Here is a 17,239-nt window from a genome sequence, read left to right as displayed (position 1 = left end):
GAGTTGATTTGATGGTGGCGGGGTGTGTCGATATCGTGGGATGGGTGGAAGGGCAAACGAACCGCGTCCTTTGGGTCTCGGGGACCCAACTTGGCGTCGTAGATCGGCCGTTTGATATCGCGAAGTCGCCATGGTCAGTTATATAGTGTTGAAGGTAGTGCAGCCCGCTTGGCTGTGTTTACGACGTCTGAAAGAGGAGGATGTTAGCAAGCTGCCGACTGAGAAACGGTCTTGTGCAGATAACAATGCCCACAGGACCTAGGCCAAATACTGACAAAAACAGCACCTACTTGACTCTGGCAAGCATTTCCCATTGTTCAATTGATCGAGGCGAGCGGCCGCCCATGGAGTAACGAGACGAACGGCGGGGTCCAGAGGCTGGCCGTTGCAGACCAGCTTGAACAGTGATTAAAGCGCGGGAAGCCAACGGCCGTGTTCGAAGGGGAACAAGGCGCGGGCCGTCGCCTCTGGTAGCGGGAGCAAGCAAAGTCTTGCGAGGTCGGGAGGAGAGGTGAGGTTGAGGTAAGGTAGGTATGAGGAGTTGAACGAGTGGTTGGATTAGGTGCGGATGTGGATGTGGGCGGTGGGGGGGCAGCTTTGGTGGAGGGACTAGACACTTCAGTTGGGTTGGGTGAATAAGCCTGCAGTGTCGCGAGCCCAGCAAAGCAAAGCAATGCGCCTAATCCTAGTACCTTTTCTATTATTTTTGTATGAAAATATACTTGGACATGTGTCTCCACGGCATGACGCCAAACCTGAAAGCCAGTTCGTTCGTTGTTCTTACAAGACACCAATAAGATCATTCTCCCGAAGAATAGCCCACCCCAAAACGGGTTTAATCTGACTTTTGATAAGCAAGCCCGCCCACTGTAGCTCTGACGCGCTTGATGCGATCATTCGTCAACCTCATCTCTAGCTCTCTTCTTTCGATATCACATACAAGTGATGCTTCAATAGAGATCATTTCAAACTCCAAACTTCCTTTTTACCTCCGACGCTTTGAACTTTCTAATTCCCCCCCCACACTCCTTTTTTTTCATTTATATACAGCGAAGCCGAAATCTTCCAACCACTTATTTACGAATGCTCAATGTATTGGATCTTATAAAACCGTGGGGTTACACCACAAGCGAGACGTAGACCGCATTCACTCTTCGTTCCCGCCCCTTTGAACTCGGTTCCTTTCCCCTCTTCTTACTGTTCATCTGAGAGGCATTCTTTGAACCCTGCAACAAGAGCAGTGTGGATGATATAGGTTACAACATGGCCGAAGGCGACATGGACTTGGGACAACTGTCCACTACTCAGCAGGAGGCTCTCGATCAATATACACAAGTGACCAACCAAGAGATCAGCGAAGCTATTCCGCTTCTCCGCCGCTCCGAATGGAATGTTCAGGTATCAAACCCGCTTCTTTGCTCTTTTTCGTCCTTCTAACGATGCATCATAGATCGCAATCGCCAAGTTCTTCGACGGCGAAGTTGCAGACCCAGTAGCTGCAGCACAACAAGAAATACCCCGGGCGACAGCGCGGCACGAAAACCTACAAGAGAGCCTTTTTGATGAGGCAATTCGTGCCCCTCGAGCTTCACCTCGACAGCGCACTGATCTAGCTCCGAGAATCGTGCCTCAAAACCCTATCACAAACCGAACTCCATGGTTGCTGGGCCTGCTCCTCACCCCCTTTAGCTTGGGCTGGAGAGCTGCCTCGACTCTTTTTCGGACTTTGATCTATGCGCTGTCCTTCTTGCCCGCCTCGATTCGGCCACGGGCTGTTACGAGCAGAATCTCGACAGGCTTCAGAGGCACCAATGGCCGAAGACCTCTCATGCCTCGAGATACAGCCTCGAGATTCAAGCGAGAGTTTGAGGAGGAGTATGGGGAGAACGAATTGCCATTCTTCGAGGGCGGTGTCGCTCAGGCGCATGATCAAGCCAAGAAGGACCTCAAGTTTATGCTTGTGGTATTGATGTCACCTGAGCACGACGATACTGAGTCTTTCGTAAAAGACACTTTACTAGCACCAGAAGTGGTGAACTTCATCAAAGATCCTTCCAACAACATAATTCTGTGGGGCGGAAACGTCTTGGATTCTGAGGCATACCAGGTGGCTCAGGAGTATATCTGCACCAAGTTTCCCTTCTCGGCATTGGTTTGCCTTACACCAAAGGAGGGTAGCACACGAATGGGGATCGTCAAGCGACTCGTTGGACCCATGCCCCCCTCCACCTACCTATCAGAGCTTCGAGCAGCAATCGAAAAGTACGGTGCAGATCTGGATGGAGTACGCGCAGAGCGAACAGCCCAGGAAGTCACAAGAAATCTACGAACCGAGCAAGACTCGGCCTACGAACGGTCACTAGCTATTGACCGAGAACGCGCACGCCAGAAGAGAGAAGCGGCGGCGGCCGCAGCTGCAGCAGAGAAGCGCGCGCAGGAAGAAGCAGAGGCAGCAAAGAGACTCGAAGAGAAGCGCGAGCAATGGATTGCATGGAGAGCAACAACTATTGTATCCGAGCCACCAACCAGCGATAAGAGCGTGGTACGAGTCGCACTCAAGATGCCCGAGGAATCGGGTATCGGCCGAATTGTGCGGCGGTTCCCCCAAGATGCCTCCCTGGAGGACCTGTATGCCTTTGTGGAGTGCTACAGTGTTCTCAAAGAGGAGGGTGCAGCGGGTGGGGATAAGCCGGAGGAGTACGAGCACGAGTACAAGTTCCGAATCGCCTCGATTCTCCCCAGAACGGTGTACGAGCCTAGCACAACAGTGACGATGGGGGAGAAGATTGGACGGTCAGGAAATCTGATTGTGGAGGACATATCACCGGATTCGGAAGATGAGTCGGACGACGAGGGTGATGACAAAGACTAGGAGGCGGAGGGTGGTCAGTCAGTAGCTAGCGCCAAGAGACCATGACCAGCGGTCGTCTGTATGGAGACTTTCATGGCGGTCAAGAGCTGTACTGTTATATAATGACGAATACACACGACTTTGACTACAAGAGGGTGTCGTGGGAGCATGTGTTGGAGGCCTGGGCGACAGGAAACGGTGTCGCTTATCAGATGCTCGCCTGTGGGCTACACCAGCATAAAGAAAACGGCCGACAGGTTCGAGTGTCTGTCGGACTTCTACAACCTGAAGTCCGCAGTAATTTAACGAATACAGCGAGACCCCTGCCAACCTCACGGTGTATGCGATCTCTGAGTGTCAGATTCTTGAGACAAGCATGATCTTAGTAGATGAGGCTTACGTAGTTCAAGCTTATGACTTGACACATTCTACCGCTCACTATTAACGGCATCTACTGTAAGTTAAAGGGTGCACTATAACCATCTCTCCAACTTTCAAACTTCGGGCCGCGTATTAGAGATCCAGAAGAACGGCTCCCACTGTGGAGATAGCGCGGATCTTCACCTTTTAGATGAACACTCCGCATATTGAAATGCCACGCGTTCTTGTTTGTCCGTCACTCAGATGAATGTTAGTGAGAAAGAGGTCCGGCACATTTCATGACAAAGCCCAGAGTGAAGCCAAGACACGATGCCAATACTAACGCTGAGGGTAAGGTAAGGTCGGCGATAGAGAGGGGTTGATTGCGTAGGGTGATGAGGCTGTGCAACGGCGGCCGCTTTACAGTTGGATTAAGGTAGTAGTTATATTTGCTGATAATTAGGCCATTGTCTAGAGCCTTGTGTGTTTATTTGATGCGTAAATCGATATCTTCTATTTCCTCGCGTTTCACCATTTTTTGCCCATCGCAAGATTGCTCTATTTCGACCTTGTAGGAGGACCCTGCAAATCCCAGCCCAGAGAGTGGGTGACGCACGGGGCTGTATTAGCGGGAGGCGCATCACGGACCCTTTAACAACTCCGAACGTTGAATGTCGACGAGACCCAACAAGAAACGACCGAGTACCTACAGTTACAGTTACAGGAGAGTTACGAGTTAACAACAACCTACTAAATCACCGGACAATCAGTGTTTACTTGCTGCTTTGTCATCATCTATCATACTGCGGTCAAAAGCAACTTTGTCCTCAACTTCAAACCAAGTCCAAAAGGATCAATACCCTTGCTCCTCCCAGACATCGGCGCCAATCATTCGACGCTCGCTCCAGCATCGTCAGCTCCGTGAGGCAGAAACGTACCAAGACCAACCAACATCACCGTTCGCTTCTGAAACCGTGATAGTAATTGCATTGCATCCCGGCGCCTTCCCATTTGAGCCTTAATTTCCCTACCTACCTAACCTACCTTACCTACATCTTCAACTTTTGCGAGTCACGACTTGACCTCACCTCAACAACTTTATTGTTCCTCATCTATCTAGTTGCCAAACACTGCTATAACTCTAGGCATCATCTCGCCTCCTGTTCCAAGAAGCCCCCCGATTCCTCCACCCCTAGAGTCGCCCGCTGTGGCGCGAGCTTCCAACACAGCCATGAAGTCCATGAAGGGTCTTGGTATGAGCAAGGTGCTCGGTAGCATCAGAAGAAAAGCCAGCAATGTCTCCAATCGTACGTATTCCCATGCGCGCTGCCTTGCGATCGACCTCTTTGGTTTCAGACTGCCCAAAACAAACACAGCACACGTCCGGAGCTGACAATTCATAGGAGCATCTGACGGACCCTCCGGAGCTTCACCTTCAGGCACGACACCGGCCGGAACACCCGAGGCTACAGCTCACAACAGCGTGGTATGTCCCTATATTATCGCGCATCCTGCGAAACCGTCCCTATCGTCCATCTGGCCATCGCTGACCAGAGCCTAGAAAGCATTTTGCGAATCTGGAGGAAAGTCCAAGGTGTGTTTTACAGTTGCCCCCCCCCACACGCCATACCTCAAGCTAATCTCATGCGAAATAGCAAGATGAGGTTCTCTTTCTCCCTCCTATCGTCGATGCCGCCGAATCCTCCCCAGCTGCTGCCGCAGAATGCGCGCGCCTAATCCGCAAGTACCTGTCCAAAGAATACTTTTCAAAGCCATCATGGCAGTACAACGCAATCATGCTCTTGCGCATCTTGACCGACAACCCCGGCGCGACTTTCACACGGAACCTAGACCAAAAGTTCGTCGATACTGCGCGAGGACTCCTCAAGGCTGTACGAGACCCCAGCGTGCGCCAGATCCTCATGGAGACACTCGATGATTTCCAGCACACCAAGGCGTACGACGAAAACTTGACTTTGCTTGTTTCAATGTGGCAAAAAGAGAAGGAACAAGCTTACAAGAACTTTGGAGTATGTACACATGTTTCGGGCTATGGGTCCTTACATACTAACGAGCTGTCGCAGGGACCGCAGCAGCCCATGATGTCGCCAGGCAGTTTTAACACCCCTCCTCCAAACCCACACTCGCAGAATTACTTTGCGAGACACCACACGAACAAGCGCTTGCCTGATCCCATTGAGCTAGCCAGCCGACTCGAAGAAGCCCGAACATCAGCTAAGCTCCTAGAGCAAGTTGTCATGAATACGCCTCCCGGCGAGATTCTCGACAATGAGCTCATCAAAGAATTTGCTGATCGATGCTCAAGCGCATCTCGCAGTATCCAAGGCTACATGACGTCTGAGAATCCCACTCCTGATAACGACACGATGGAGAATCTCATCGACACCAATGAGCAGCTACAGACTGCGCTCAACCAGCACAAGCGAGCTGTCCTGAGCGCTCGAAAACAACTGGGTTTGAACGAACGATCCGACTCACAGTCGCCCAGTTTGACCCCTCAGATTCAGTCCCCGCAGCAGCAAGAGCCTCAACCTGAGATCAACGGCAACAATCACTACTTCAGTAACGGATCTGGATCAGGTTCCGGCAAGGGTAAAGAGACGCATTCTTACCCACCACCTCCAGGTCCTCCACCCCAGAATGGTGAGGGAAGTTCAAACCGACCCTATGAAGAGCCCGCCGAGAACCCTTTTGCAGATCCTCAGCCAGGCAATTCTTCCTCGGTCCAGCCACCATCCAACACAGCGGCTCAGTACTCCGAACACGAACGCCTTGCATACGAGCCCTTCCATCCTGGCTTCAAACCCACGGAAAGCTATCTGGGCCGACAAGACAGCGCCATTGGTAAAGTCGACATGCACGGTGCTGGAGCTTCGACACCATCAGCCCAGCCTCCAGCACAGCAACGACTCGACGAAGTCTCCGACGACGATGACATCTACGATGCGCCAAGTGGACCACCACCCAAGAGCAAGGAACCTATATACCGGTACTAGAGGCGATGCTAGGAATGGACAAACGCACACGATGACTGCTGTCTATAAACCAAGCGTCATAGTTTACTGGGATTGCTAGATGTGCTGCGTTTCTTCAACTTGAGATGTCAATAACTTGGGTCGAGTAACCCCAAATTTGTGATGGATGGACTCTTTTGGAAAGGTGGAATTGTGTTTCTGGATCGACATTCTTGTGTTATCGTCCATGCATGAAGTAGGTTGGCGCGGCGAAAGGGCAGATTCCTATAGCGTTCTTTACTTGTTGTACCTATCGTATCGTTAATTGCGTCAAGGCAAGGGCATCAATACCCGTTCTCAGCCCTTGGGACGAATTGTTCTTGATCCTGTGTCTCAGTCAGTGTGTGCAGTTAAGGTGGAGTTATCACCTTCCGTCGTCAGGTCACGAAATGATGTGTAGAGCTGTCACATTAGGACGACAAAGAGACAGGACATGCTGCAAGCCGAAGCATCTCCGAGATCAAAAAGGTCGCGTTGCCCAAAGGCCAACTCATGAATTTAAGAGGCATCTAATCGTGCCACGTTCCTCTCAACCGGCTCGGTGTTGGTCATAGCAAAGTGTGGTTACTTTCACAAACGCTGCGTGGCCCATGGCCCACCAAGTCGGGGCCTTGGAATCTGCTGACATCCAGCATCGACGTCGGACAGACAGATCTAGAGTCATGCATGCCTTTTAGGGTTCAGTGCAAATGCAAATCTCAGGTTTATAGTGTCGAGTCTCGGACTCGACAGCGTGGCCAATGTATCTCTTGCTTGCCGTTGAAGAGAGTAACACAAACATAACCGAGACATGAAAGACAACAGACAACGGTCGTTCATCCACACTGGTTCGTAACCCTGTGTGGAAACACATTGAAACGGCGCGATGCAACGTAAAATAGTGAAACCGTTGAGAGTGCGCATCTTGAAGCACTGAATCTCGGTACGGAGTACATAGGCCCAGGATCGCTGACTGGGAAGTTGAAAGGATTCTATGATTGCCGTTCCGGACACTGCGACTAATTAGTCGATGTAACCATGAGCAGCGTTTACCGAGCCAGTCGCATTTTACGACGATCTGACCACAGTCACCCCATGTGAAAGCCCATGCTCAATTGCTCCCAACTATCTGCAATAGGCAGTTGGCATATTTACGATGTGACAATATGCATTGCCCGTCACTATCATCACTGCGTGAGTGTCGAGAAGGTCAAGACCGTTACTTGTCATCAGATCATGTCGGCTATCCTTGACATGAACTGGAGGGGAATGGATGAGAAGTCGTTGGGTTGCACTGCAGAAAGCAGGCTCCGTTGATTTGATTCCGAAGATACAGAAGACGCCGTACATGGCTGTCGAGGAAGCATGAACGGAATGTTTGACATTGTTGTTCCACTGCTTGACCATCAAGTTTAGGCCTGGTCTGCCCCGCCTTCTGAAGACACACGAGATGTAGGAACATAACTTTGCTGCGATGTACGTAATATTGTTGAAGTCGCAGCTGGAAGCTGATGAGACGTGCAAGGATACCCGGAAAGTGGATGCACCGAAATGGATTCGAGATTGACAACTCCCGGTGGATGAAGACCGATCGCAAAGCAGGCCTCAGGAGATTAACAAACGAATCCAGGGATAATATGCGACAGGTCAGTTGTAAAAATGTTAAAATGAAGTTCGAGCCTTAGCAAACTGGGGGTTGTCGTAAGTAAACGGGAAAGCTCACCATAAAAAGCAATCACCTGTCAAAACCCATGCTCCCTTCCAGAAAAGCAGAGCAACAAACCTTGAATTGCAAGGAAGGCACCAACCATGTCAACACAGGATCCGGAAGGAAGCAAGGACTGCTGATACCTAAAAAAATACCAACCTTACATGGGAAGGTCTCACATGACAGCTGCCATTTTCCGCTGAAGAGCCAAGCAAGCAAACTTCATACTCAAAGCGACAACTTGCATTGCATATGATGGCATCCAATGCCTGGAGCTGATATCACCACAGCGGCCGGGATCTAGGGTCGATGAGCCGCCAACAAGCCAAGCCATTGGGATCCATCGCTAAATCCAAGAAAGGAAATGCTTGCTTCGACGTTTAAATCAACCTATAGCGTCGGAGTCAAGGCCAGCAAAATCAAAGCCTCAAGCGCACCACGATATCTCTAGCGACAGCAAATCTTCTGTTGTGACTTTTCCTGCTAGTGAATCGGCCGAGATCTCTGTCGGCCCCATCAACACTCGAGCCACCCAATGCAAAGAGGTCAACATTGACAGTCAAACAAGGATCTCGGAAGAATGCGATTGAATGCTCAAGTTTCTTTTCTCCCCGCTGCGCGCCGCACCGTGGTCTGGGGCGTTTCAACAACTGCGATTGGTTCCAGACATTGAAACCATGAGGGGCCGCCGTTCCCTTCAATTGGGTCCATTTTCCCGATTCGGGGAACTCTTGCGAGAATATATTAGTCCTTGACTTTTCCTTCTCTGTATGACAATGGAAGCGGGAGGTGCCCGCACACGGCATCAATGTCACAGGCCATTCTATTCGATGGTTTGCGATCTCCTATTCACTGCGATGAAGCTTGTTCCCTTCTGGATAGAACCACATGGCTTCTTGGTACGCAATCTTGCTCCGTTTCTCGTGTGTTTCTCCCGCCTCGGCACGACTCGATTCATCACAAGATACGGCATCATGTTAAACTTCTTTCTTAAGCTGAGTCCCCGCCCAACGACCGAGGTCGTTGGCATGGCTATCCTGGTTCCAAGACGCTCTTTGGGCGTGATGATGCATCAAAATTTCCCAAATTCCGATCAACATTGGTCATCTCTTCTTGTTCTTCTCATAGAGACGACGCCTCATGCGTAGCATCGCAAGAATCTCCTCCCTGTTCTGTCTGTACCTTATGTCGTTTTACACACCATGTCTCTGCTCTCTGTCCGCTATTCGTCCCGTCTCCTTACCTTCCTGTTCAAAGTCATAACGGCGACAATAGCTGGCTTTGGCTTTAGCTCCATGCCTGCCTCTCATCTGTCACCTCCCGAACCTGGATTAGAACCCTTGTTTTTTCGTCGTCCACACTTTGCATCGGCCTACGTACTTTTCTTTGCTTTCTTAGCCTCTCCCTACAAGGGAACCCCGATCTCAATCGCTCCGGCGGCTCAGGCATCTCCACACATCCCTCCTGGACTCTCCGTGTTTAGTTTGACTCTTTGGTTACTCAGTTGTCTCGAGATAGTCCGAGCTTCTGGCATTTGTCTGGCGTTTTCTTTCTTTCTGTGACATGGCCAACGCCATCTCTCGTCCACTTCCTAGTTAGGCATCTGTTGACTATTCTCAACATTCTCTCACCGACAATGTATCTCACTCATACCTGACTCTCCTGTTCCTGGCTCGGGCAAAGGACATGTCCATTCATAATCCTGGTGGATATCATTCCATCCCTCCCGCCTTTACTCTCATATCCTGGCAATTAAACCTGGCATGGTTCCGTCTTGCTGGGACCGCTCTGCTTTGATGGATCATAACTCCATGCCGAGCGAGGATTCCTGTGTTTACGCTGAGTCCCAACCCGCATGAGGCTTGCCCGCCTTCCATCCTTCGTTACTTTCGCCTCAACTAGTCTAGTGTCATCAAACAAAACAGTAGAGTTTACGCCCGACGGTCATTACCGGGCATCATCTTAGCTGGCCGACTTATACATAGTCGAGGCAGCGTCCTGCCCATCGGTTCTGGTTATTCACAAATCCGAAACGAATTCTCCTTGCCAACATATTCTTTGGCCCATCTGCTCGGAGCCTGGCATCTTACCATGCTATCTATTACCGAGCTACTGGTTCCCGCACCCTCCATCACGCTATCGTACTCTGTAACACCAGCTCGGCCCTGCCTTTCACCCAGGTTATCGGGATCTTCTAATTGCATGGACACTTTACACAAGGCTCCGAATTTGCCAGTTCTATCTTTGAATCGCCTGAGCTCGGAACTTCTGGCTCTTGTGTTCGAACAGGTAAATAAATCAACACTACAAACAATCTTACCAGTAGTATTTAATACTAAACGCTCCATTTTAGCTTCGTGAGATAGACTCACCAACGCTCACATCTGTGCGTCTAGTCTCAAAGAGGTTCGATGCCATAGCTACACCGATCGCCTACCGATTCCTGTCCTTGAACGAATCTCTTGTCGCACCAGATGCCGAACAACGCTATCCTAACGTCTCTCGGCACATCTCGCATCTCACAAATCATGTCACAATACGAAGCAACTTGAATCCCACTAGAATCACTGGAATATTATCTTGCATTAAGCGATTAAAGTCGGTTCGGTACTAACACCCATTCTCGATTTACTCGTTCTCTTGCTGATAGCTCCGACAACAGATGGCAATACATAGATGGCGACATTCCTGCAGAGGGCCTGTGGTCACCCTCGGAGCTCCGTCGCCTGCATAATTGCGACTCGAATAGCACCCGACTATACATCGAGGACCTCCCCCTACGACGAGACTACAATGGTAATCCATTGGACACCTTTACAAGATCGATTCCCTCAGAGCTGTTGGTGTCATTGAAGCTCACCAATCCGATGCCGGTTCTGTCAACGAGGCTCAACTCGTTAAAGCAGCTTTTGGTCCAATCTCGACAGCTGAAAGCCCTACGCTATGAAGATCGAGGTCAGGGCACGTGCTTCAAGTTCTCTCCTGGAGAACGAATGCCACCCATCGTCGACTTGATGCTACGGTCCTATGACTGGAGCCATACAGCTGAGGATGTTCAGAAACATTGGGATTTCTCCAAGATACAGTCGCTCGAGTTAATTTCTGTGCCCATCTTCAACTTCCTTCGCTCAGTTCCTTTCCGAGACTTCTTGGCGTTGCATACACTCCATGTGGAAGACTACAGTGCCCATCTGTGTGACAAGAGAGAAGATGCCACCATTGGGTTGAACTTGTTGGTGAAAGATCATATCGAGGCACTTGAGATCTTGAACATGACTTGCCATACCCGATTGCTCCGGCTTGAATCTATTGCAGCACATCGAAAGTCACTACGGGTGCTACGGCTGAGGGACCACGTTGGATTCTCAGAAGATGACCAGAAATGCCCAACCCTGGCACCGGTTGACTTAGCTCAATTGGGTCAACAGCTAAGGTTTGTTCACACTCTTGAACTTGACCTAGACACCAGACTATGCGATCCTACTACCTTTCTCAGGGCGATATGTGTTTTTCCAGCTGTGCATACGCTGGCCTTACACGTCCAGACCATAATCCACCCTCTAGAACAGGTCTCTCCAGGAGTCGACCGTGATCGAGAGGCTGCGATGCAAACCTTTAAACTACTTGTGCAAGAGAAGGAGAGACTCGGCTCGCATACGCCTTGGAAGCATATCGTGCTCAATGTCGGAGGTTGGAAGCGAGTCATGGTGCGACGGCTGGGTGATGTATGGCGAAGGAGGAACGAGATGGGCATCTACGCTGAAAGATGCTTTGTCTATGAACGAGATCCCCGCGACGGAAATGTCACAGTGCGCGAAGAGGTCTGCGTTGAGAACACAAGTCGGGGAGGAAGCCCAAGTCCTTGATGGTATCATCATGACTGCAGCGAAACTATGCATTGATGCTCTCACCGAAACACCGTCCACTTTGCAACACCTTGCTACCGGCTACATATACACACCCACATCGACAAACACATTATATTAGAAGAAACATTGCATCAAAGCGCGTCTATTGGACCAGACGCCTGGAAAACATAACGAAGAAACGAGTTGACGAGCATAAAATACAAATATAATATATATATAACTATTACATATCTCGCCCATAGTCGTTTCACTCCCCAACCCGTGTCCCATTCTTTATCATTCTAGCCTACCCGCTGTACGTTGCCTCAATAGCCTCTAGCCTTTGGCTAATGGCACTGGAACTGACGCGTGAGTCTCAAATGTTGTCCCCAAATTCCTCTCTGAGCACGCAACAGAACATACAGACATTCTGGTAGTCAGAGTCTGTGTCACTCATCGACATTCTCTTTCGCGTTCTCAGACTTGTGTCATACTGCCTGCCCTCAAGTAACATGTACATTTATCGCCCATTGATAATGCAAGTTGAGATCCCAAGTTCATTTTGCATCGAGGGTTGTGCTCCAGTACCGCCCTATCAATCAGTGTCTCAAGCAGAGGACTGACATCAGCCTTGAGAACATGATAGCTCAACTAAGACTCAAGTAACATGTTAATTGAGCTCCAAGCTGTCGAGAGACCTTCTATCTCACAGGGTCCAAATATCCTCTTTACCATAGAGCCTTTGCCTACTTCTTTAACGACAGCTACCATATGTCATACCAGTATGTAATCTTGTCCTACTGGCTCATGGCCAACTTTTACACGACACCAAGCACTATACTAATATGTACAGTTCTGTACAGTTCTATGTAAGGTATAATGAAACAGTCCAATGTTTCGTGATATATACTTTCAACTCCTTTCTCGGAAGACACCTTGTGTTTACCTTACCCCTGGAGTCAGCCGATACCTTTTCAATCCCTAAACACTTCGGGGGATCTCTCACCGTTCAGCAGGCGTCGAACCCAACTGCCAGCGGAGAGCCAGGTGCCGGAGTACCATTCACCCGGGTGTCTTTCAAGGGACAGAAGCTTCACTTTCGGCTGCGATGGCCCGCCGAGTTCGTTCAAAGCATATCGACGGCCCCTCAACGCATCGGACTATTGTATCCCTTGCAGCGTTTGCACCTCAAATATCACTCATACACAAGATAAGAATACTTCGTCACTAGTCATGAGATCGTGTCAGATAGACTGGATATAGCGAGCTGTGTATCTTCAGCTGAAGTCCACCGGCTCCCTTTCGCACTATCGATTCGATCTTGCCATCAATGCTTCATGACTTGCTATTCAACACTTCCCTAGTTTTGATCGAGTATGTAGTTGTTGGGAACATGGCGAATCTCCATCTTGGTCGAGACTCTCATGGGAGAATTGACCAAGTTACTCATGAGCGACACGCTATGGCATGCTCATGAATCGGGATTTCCGACAGAATCAAATAGATCAAGAGGCTATTGCTAGGTTACTGTTGAGCTAATTACTCACTACGAGCCTTATGGTCTGTAAGGGAGTCTGTTCTCTTGACTCGGTTCTATTTTGAGGGTCCTCTCGGGCCCATCGTATGCAGCCCAACCACGGGGAGGCTGGGCGGCCAAACCCGAAGCCAGAGCGACAACCACTTTAGCTTGCATTGATGCGGGAACTTGAGGGATACGCCCAATAGGTCCATTCACCTTCGGTCTCGATCTTGACGACGGTGTAATCGCAACACCAAGCCCATAGACGGTCTCTCTAGAGCCAAAGTTAAGTGCACCCTGGCCCCATCTCATCTTGCATGACGCCCTAAAAGCCACCCCCTGTCATATGTTGGTTCCATCCCTTCTTTACCCGCGCGGGCCTTCCCGTCCCTTCTCTTCAGCCAACAAACCCCATCATGACATGTCGCGATGCCTCATGGGTCTAGATACGAAAATCACTCAACGCTACTTGCCCACCAACCTCATTCGAAAAAAGACAGACTCTGACCGGTTTCTGATTGAAGAGAAAAGGGCCAGGCGTCTTGTTTCCCCCTCACACAGTGTGGAGCGTGCTGTTGTGTTTTCGGGTCTCCGGCCCGGCCGCATTAGTCCTCTTAAGGCGACGAGTGTCGCCCAAGCGAGACGTAAGAAAGTGGAAACCAGAATGGCTGTAGACATGGGCAATGGATCGAAAGAAAGGTAAGCTCCAAGGTCGAGTATCAGCAACCGACGCGATGAGCCGATGAAAACAAGTTACAGGGTACCAAATGGTTGATCTGAGGCCCTGTAGGGAATTTGGCTGACGGGCAAGGAGCAAGGAACGAGCCAGAAGAATCAAACGAAGACACAGAGACTTTGGGTCGACAAAAGCTTGCCAAACATGATAGACAGTAGAGCATTCAACGACTTGTGGGATACAATGACCAGTCCTGCTGGAGGTGCGTATCGGTCGCTTGTCTCAATCAGAATTTGCAAATTGTAAAGCAACAACTAGCATCAAAGCCCATTGATGAACCATATAAGCAGTGGTAGAACTGCCGAGAAGAAGGGCCAGCAGCAAGTATGGGGTCCGTGCTTATCAAAGTGTTGTTGCATAACTTGTATCAATAGCAAAGTCGCCGAGACTTTTGATACCGTCTTGTCGTTGACCAGCTTCAACTGTGAACATATGCAGTAACAACTTAGTAATTGCATTGGCCCCCCCAAGGTATGATCTCCAGGAGCTGATGGGCAGAATGCAGCTCGGGACTCTTGTCTGCAAGCATACAATGTCTAAACCAGACCAAGACAGCGAGCTGACAACCACGACCAATTCATCTGACTTTTCTTCAAAACTGTGTGGATACAGTCAACAGGAGAGGATTCCGAACAGTAGAAATGCAGTGACTCTGGGTGCATCACTCAATACAGGGCAGCGTCAACCAAAGTCTGGTATTGGTTACGGATTATAGCCCCATGTCTTTCCAGCTAATATCCGACTGGAAATAACACAAGCTACAACCCAGCAAGGACACTGCAACTAAGCAGTGTTGTATTTATCAGATCGTATCAGAAACACTGTTTCTTTCTTCCCCTTTGTTCCATTGTATAATCGTTCGCCGCCGAGTCGGTCTCTGGGATCGAGTCTAGGTTTTGGTTTATCAACAGCTGAATAAAGCTGCTTGACTGCCAAAGCCAAAACTGTTTGGCCCCTTTGACAAGTCAAGCAGAAATGAGCTGCCCGCTGGGTACAGGCCGGTCAATTCTCGGAGGAAGGACTTGGGCTTGAATCGTTACGATACAACGACAAAATTATGGTCAGCAGAAGCCTGAAAGATGGTAGCAATGGAAACCAAATGGCTATTGTTTCGATGTCCGGTTGGACTTGATCATCGTTGCTGAGTGGTCACTTCTGACCCAAGCACCTGTGTTGTCTCCTCTCAAGGCGACCTGTCGTGTCTTGACGGAACTGGTAGCAAAGTGTCAACTTGATGATCTGTGCTCGGGGATATGGAAGTCCTAGGTCAGCGATTCCAGGCGCATACTCTGGTCTTGATCCCCAAGCTGAAAGAATCAAGTAGGTCATGCGGAGATCCAGGAAACTCCTCTCCCTCGTCTCGGTCATCTTGCCAGAGAAGGCTCTTCCCGGTTCCAGTCGGTTGGATATCCATAAACGTCAAGACCAGGCCGTGGCGTCAGAGTGATTCCAGACGAAGCAGAATGGCTCTCGGACTCTTTACCCTTTACCGCCCCTTCATCTCCACAACCTCTCGGCTGATATGATTCTCCCTCGGCCGGATGTAGAAAGAAGATGGCCCTTGTTCGTCTCGTGATGGAAGACGGCATAGCCGGAGTTGCCGATAGGCGGAGTTCTCGGTGGTGATGATGATGATGATGATGATGATGATGGAAATAGAAATCAATGGCCCAGAACGGAGTTTACCGTGGGGTTCTCTTATCTTTTCAGCTGCACTTGCACTGCTGTTGCCTCTTCCAAGTTTGCAAAGATAGCAGGAGCAGTAGAGTTCGATCCTTCCCGTTGTAATATGGAACCATCCGTTATCCCGTGACGTCCCGTTGTCCGGAAGCGGGAAGTCGAGATCGGTAAACTCCTCCCCCTTTCCATCATCATCACCATCACGGTCGCCGAACCCGACTCAAAAGGCAGGCGGGCGGGCAGAGTCACGACTGCTTACGGAGTAGCTCCCGTTCGTTTGGGTCGCCGAAGCCGTTCACGGAACCTCCGAAGCCGCTCCGAAGCCATCCGGACCCTTTCATTCTCGGTCTCGGGTTGGAAAGGACGTCATTTACATTCCAGTGCCTCTCGACCGCCCTTTACGAAGATTCGTTTTCGGCCAGATCTCGTTCCCCACGTAGCACAGAAACGTCCGCATGCGCCTCTCTCTCTCCCCCTCCCCCCCTCCCTCCCTCCCTCCCGGTCCCGACGAGCTGGGATGAATACGCGAGCTGGGAGGCGATCCGGGTTTCCTGGTTCGCGGGAGGCAAAGTCGCAGCTGAAAACGTAGAGTTTTATTCTCTTCCTCTTCTGCTTTAACTTTATGCGTGGCAGAAGCTTAAACCGAGTTTGGATTTGCCAGTCCAGAGTGTCGGGTATGGGCGTGTACCAAGTAGAGTTGTTGGTGGTGACGAGGCAGAAACACCAAGGGGAGGTTATCGTCAGGTAGAAACGCAACTGCTGTAGTTGTAGCTCCGAGGTAGCATTTCCATACCTTACCCAGCTGGAAGCCACTTCTCCGAGAGACAAGAGATATTGCCATATCTCTTGATTCGCATTCCTGCTGCTGCAGACAACCCTGCAACATCTTCATCACAATTTTGTCCCGAGTGCCTGATGGATGATCAAAGTAGATTGATGTCTAAGACACGATACTCGTATTGCAACCAGATGCATTTCTCCCTCTCCCTCCCTCCATTCTTCAGTGTCTCAGAGAATCGTCTCGTTCCGTCGGGACGGTCCATAGCGGTTTTGATCCACTGCAATCTTGTGGTTTGGCATGTATAGCCTCATCTCTTGAACCCCCCTTTTTTATGTCTCTGACTGTATTTTGTGAGGCCACCCGCATTCCAGTCCGTGCAAGCATTTCAAATAGAATGGATATTAATTTTTACACTGGCATTTCAGGGACATGCCTGTTGCTTTTTGCATCAGTTCATCATGGATTACGGAGATTTGGTTCATGTCTGAGTCAATTGCCGCACAATTTGCCTGCCCTTTTGATTATCACAACCCTTCCGCTATAAACAAATTCGAACACTCATCATTGACTCTGAAACTTCGACACGACCTGAGACACAGAAACTTTATCAACATCAACTCGGCGAATACTTTTCCAACGCGATATTCCCCAGCTTCTTAAGGGAGTTTCCTTAGAGTGCCGTAAACCTTATGGCGGCAGACTCGACGGAAATAGCCTCATAATCACGTTTTGACAGCGGCAG

The 17,239-nt window shown here is 49.9% G+C and overlaps 3 protein-coding genes across 3 annotated transcripts; all 3 read left to right on the top strand.

Annotated features, from left to right (window-relative positions):
* Positions 1-1,263: 1,263 nt before the first annotated feature.
* J7337_008873 (uncharacterized protein) lies at positions 1,264-2,872 on the top strand (the record flags this gene model as incomplete). The annotated part of the gene is made up of 2 exons (XM_044826479.1): positions 1,264-1,398; positions 1,451-2,872. 2 exons carry the CDS (start codon positions 1,264-1,266, stop codon positions 2,870-2,872), a joined length of 1,557 nt encoding a protein of 518 aa, XP_044679396.1.
* Positions 2,873-4,442: 1,570 nt separating this feature from the next.
* On the top strand, positions 4,443-6,228 carry J7337_008872 (uncharacterized protein; the record flags this gene model as incomplete). The annotated part of the gene is made up of 4 exons (XM_044826478.1): positions 4,443-4,518; positions 4,615-4,697; positions 4,867-5,241; positions 5,296-6,228. 4 exons carry the CDS (start codon positions 4,443-4,445, stop codon positions 6,226-6,228), a joined length of 1,467 nt encoding a protein of 488 aa, XP_044679395.1.
* Positions 6,229-10,800: 4,572 nt separating this feature from the next.
* Positions 10,801-11,799, top strand: J7337_008871 (uncharacterized protein; the record flags this gene model as incomplete). The annotated part of the gene is made up of 1 exon (XM_044826477.1): positions 10,801-11,799. The coding sequence occupies one exon, from the start codon at positions 10,801-10,803 to the stop codon at positions 11,797-11,799; it is 999 nt and encodes a 332-aa protein (XP_044679394.1).
* Positions 11,800-17,239: the final 5,440 nt, after the last annotated feature.

The sequence above is a fragment of the Fusarium musae genome, chromosome 6 (assembly GCF_019915245.1).
Source record: "Fusarium musae strain F31 chromosome 6, whole genome shotgun sequence".
Classification (NCBI taxonomy): Eukaryota; Fungi; Ascomycota; class Sordariomycetes; order Hypocreales; family Nectriaceae; genus Fusarium; species Fusarium musae.
This window is presented reverse-complemented; position numbering and strand designations above follow the sequence as displayed.